We start from the raw sequence: 4,385 nt of genomic DNA, 5'->3' as shown, positions 1-4,385 counted from the left end.
AAACTAAAAAGTTATATACATATTATTTTATTGTTGTGTAAGTGACTCTTAACCAAAATGGGATGCCAATTCCGTCCCAAATGCTCTTTCCTACTTCGGTATTTTTAGGCAAAGGTACACATAACTTGATTGATAATGTTTTGTATATAAGAATATTTGTATATGCAACAATTTTCGAATGTTTGCATCGCTCATATCCACTTCTTGTTCAGACAATTCACGTTCCATGTTGTCAACACCATTTTTGTCCAAAGTGTCCCCTCTGAAAAATAAATAGCAATTGACAGAACATGTAGTTCAATGTTTGAACTTCTATACAAATAATAAGAAAATGACCTCATACCTCATAATTTGAAATAAATATCATTCCACTTGTTTTCAACACATTCACAAACAAGTAGGTAAAACAAAACAACGTTTTCCTCAGTCAAATGAGACGGCTTGGTTTCCCTGATTGTAAAACAACCCCGATGACCACACTAATTATTGGATGCTCATTATTGGATGCTCATTCACCGAGTAAAATTCCTTCGCATTCAATTGGGGGCAGTAACGTCGTTCAAAATTTAGTTGTGCTGAGAAATGAAGAGAATATGATAATATGAATATACAAGAATTTTGCTGAATTATTTGGTATATCATCTTTGAGATCAACATAGTAGCTGTACGATGAAACCTGTCTTGTCTTAGTTCAGGGTCAAACCTAATTTCAAATATTCAGAATACCTCCGTTCGAGCTTCACCCCTATCCCTTCCATTTAAGAGTAGATCGATAACGCTCAACCTTTTCTATGGAATTATGTTTTTTGTATTTTTGGCATTGGAATCATATTTTCATAATTATTAATAGTGTAATGAATGAAATTTAAACTGAAATCTACCTACAAAAGACTCGCCATATAAGGTAAAAGTGATTTGCCCTAATGAAAAAAAAACTTGCCTTACACTTTGCATGACTTAGATCAATGTTTCCTTTCATATTACTTCGAAACGTATTCTTGAGGTGCACGGCGACAGCAGAGGATTCTTTTGAAAGCTTCTTGAAAGTTGGGATGCTTCAGGCCATAGGTGATGGGATTAACCATACTGTTTATCATCATGACCATGTAACCATAGAGGGTGGATAGACTGCTTCCTGGAATGATGAAGTTCACGCTAGATGCCAAGAAACAAACGATGAAGATACAGACAACCACGAACACATTCTTAGTGATCTCGACCTCCTTCCGGTTGATGGCCTTGATCATGGGAGTTGGGGAATCGGACGACGAGGAAACATTGCTTTGGTTGGCGTCACCTGAAGTAGGAGAGACATCTTTCTCGACTGCGAACTTTTCGCGAAACTGCTGATTATGTCGCACGACATGATGCAAAATCAAACCATAAAATATCAGGGTAAGCAGAAGGATTGTAGCAACAAATATTCCTTGAGAGGCTACGTAGTAAAGCGCTGGCCTGGTGACCCCAAGGAAAGCACATATCCCATAATATGTGGAATACCCAAGTCTTCCGACACCTAAAACAGGTGGTAAGATCATGTATGCAGCCGAAAACATCCAGATGACCAGAGCCACAGAGACGATCTTCCGAGGGGTATGGAAACCTTGGTGTCCGCGTATAGATCTAGTTATGACATACCTCCGAATGAACCCGATCACAACAAGGGTCGAAGCGCTGCATAAGATGCAGGTATGAAGCACACCTGCTACAGAGGCGCAGACACTTTCATGGAGTGGGTACTGTCCAGTTTGATTTAATAAACCAATGACTAGAAATGGAAAGCATACACAGGACAAGAGATCGGCGACAGCGAGATTGACCACCAAGATGTTGGTGATTGTACGAAGCTTCTTCGTGGTGATGACGGAAATGATGACGAGAGAGTTGCCAAAAAGGCCGATAATTGACGATGCTATCAAGATAGATGCTACAATCACTCGATGGTGAAACGCTATGGTAGAAGCCGCTTTTGTGGTTTCTTCAGTTGATTCCATCGTAAGTTGATTTAAATCAAGCTTACAAACGATATGAAAAAATGCACCCTTATTAAGATGGAGTGCTGTTCAAACTAAATCATCAACCAACCTAGGTCATTTATAAATAATCTAGTGTCAATAGGTTCATTCCAAACCAATCAAAGAATGTAAAAGTTTTCCAATAAAAAAATCATGATAATGTCAATGTATGATTAATGAATTTGATAAGCACATCTATAATCTTTATTACTTGGATATTAAATTTACATCATAATACAAGTATGCGTTTCTTAATCATTCGATATTCTGACGTGCGCAACCATTTACTTGCTTTGCTTGATTTCATAGTTTTCGAAGATTTCTATGAAATCCTTTTAAAAGGTTTATTGAAATAATATTCATTATCTGATCAGAGTATGTTTGAAAGCCATTGCACGTACATGAATGCATGATTGAGTCATGCAAAAATAATTCCATTTGCGAAGCCATTCTCCTCCTCTTTTTCGTATTCCCGTATTTATATTCTGATGCTCTTTTCAATTTCTACCTCTTACCTTCACACAGATAGTTTATATTGCCTAATTGTATTGCTAACGAAATGGCGGGAAATATTTATGAACATGAATTCATAGCCGTCTGTCGTTGAAAGATATTACATTATGATAGATACTGATTGGGAAATAGTCACGTGTGAAGTAAATGGAAAGAATAGTCGTTGTTCAAATGAAAGTTCTGGGGTACTCTGATTTTGAATAAGACTCACAAATATAATTCTCTCAACTAGGCAGAATTCGCTTACATTCAAATACCAAATGACCCACCCTACATAAATATTCTGTAATGTATGTATACATAATCCATTTAAAATAATAAATAGAAACGCTCTGAAGGAAAAAAGATCTTTTGGATTTGTACATTTAGTATTTTAAACACTGAACCCCGCCATATTGTCCACAGCATAACCTACTAAAAACCCCGTTTGACCTACAATCTTGTCTAAAAATTGTATTTTGTTTAGAAATAATATAACATTAATCATAAAAAATATCGGGTGTTATTCTGATAAGTATGGTTTAGTTGAGGGTTGTTTTACCGTTAGGTTATACCATATGTGAATCAATTAATCAAATGTGGTCTGTAATCTCAAATCAACGAAGGCAAGCTATTGGGCTTATTATAGCAACCTGCAAGAAAGACAAAAAAATAAAATGAAATACACGTTTACTACACTGTAAAAACTGTGGTGTTAAAACTGACACTAGTTGGTGTTAATAGAGGACCACACCCTGTGGTGTTAAAATTACACCCTCGAGATTTACCATAACACCAAATAGTGTAAATGTAACAACCAATGGTGTTGCAATAACACCTATAGGTGTTAAAATAACACTGTCAATTTAACACCGGCGTAAAATAACTGGTGTGGTCCTCTATGTACACCGGTTAACACCACAGTTTTTGCTGTGTATATCTGGCACTGTAGGGCCGAAATTATCGTTTACCCCCCCCCAAAAAAAAAAAAAATGAGTGCTCGTATCTTACTATTGGCAATTACAGGGCAATGATTTATCAAATTTATCATTGAAATTCAATTGGTTAAAAATGGTAAAACCCAAAGCTACTGATTACGTGAGTGAAGGTTTTTTGTGCGAATATTATCCAGAAAATAGGGTGCCAGTTCTGTCCAGAATGTTCTCTCCAACTTCGGTGTTTTACGCAAAGGTAAACATAACTTGATTGAAAATATTTGTTTTATATATGTTATAAGCATGCATTGTATTGTATGCAACAAACTTCGAAATTTTCTTCGCTTACATCCACATATTTCCAGACATTTCACGTTTTAATGTCGTCAAATCCATTTCTGTCCAAAGTGTCCTCTCCGAAAAAAGTAAGGAGTTGACAAAACATGTTAATAAAAGATTGAACTCAAATATAAATTATAAGTATTTGTCCTTATGCCTAACAAATAAAAAAGTAATTTTACTTGCTTATAAGAACACAAATCAAACAAAAGAGAAATATTTATTTTAGTCAAAGGAGATAATTCGGTTACCCGATTGCAAAATAAACCGTAAACATTCTCTTATTGATTGATTGATTTATTTTATTTCTGCATTCAAGATAAATATGCAACATAACATCTAGGTGGTACATTTAAGTTTTACAAAACAATAAAGCAATAGTCATAATAAAGCAATGAAAAATAAATAACAAGAAGCAATATTCAATTAAAAGAAAATAACAGTTTAAATGAATGCAGGATACCGCCATCGTGAGCGGTTAAGCTTGAAAATGATGGTGGCCTCGTATATGGTACATAAATTTCTTTCTTCATTGATCAAGTGGGTGCAATGAAGGTGCAGGTGCGGGTGAAGTAAAGGGCAGTTGAATGAATAATTAACTTGA

The 4,385-nt window shown here is 35.4% G+C and overlaps 1 protein-coding gene across 1 annotated transcript; it reads right to left on the bottom strand.

The window, feature by feature from the left end:
- Nucleotides 1-980: 980 nt before the first annotated feature.
- LOC129272647 (rhodopsin, GQ-coupled-like) lies at nt 981-1,994 on the bottom strand. The gene has a single exon (XM_054909763.2). The coding sequence runs from the start codon at nt 1,992-1,994 to the stop codon at nt 981-983; it is 1,014 nt and encodes a 337-aa protein (XP_054765738.2).
- Nucleotides 1,995-4,385: the final 2,391 nt, after the last annotated feature.

The sequence above is a fragment of the Lytechinus pictus genome, chromosome 12 (assembly GCF_037042905.1).
Source record: "Lytechinus pictus isolate F3 Inbred chromosome 12, Lp3.0, whole genome shotgun sequence".
In the NCBI taxonomy this organism is placed as follows: Eukaryota; Metazoa; Echinodermata; class Echinoidea; order Temnopleuroida; family Toxopneustidae; genus Lytechinus; species Lytechinus pictus.
Note: the sequence above shows the minus strand (reverse complement) of the source record. Positions and strands in the feature narration are given on the sequence as shown.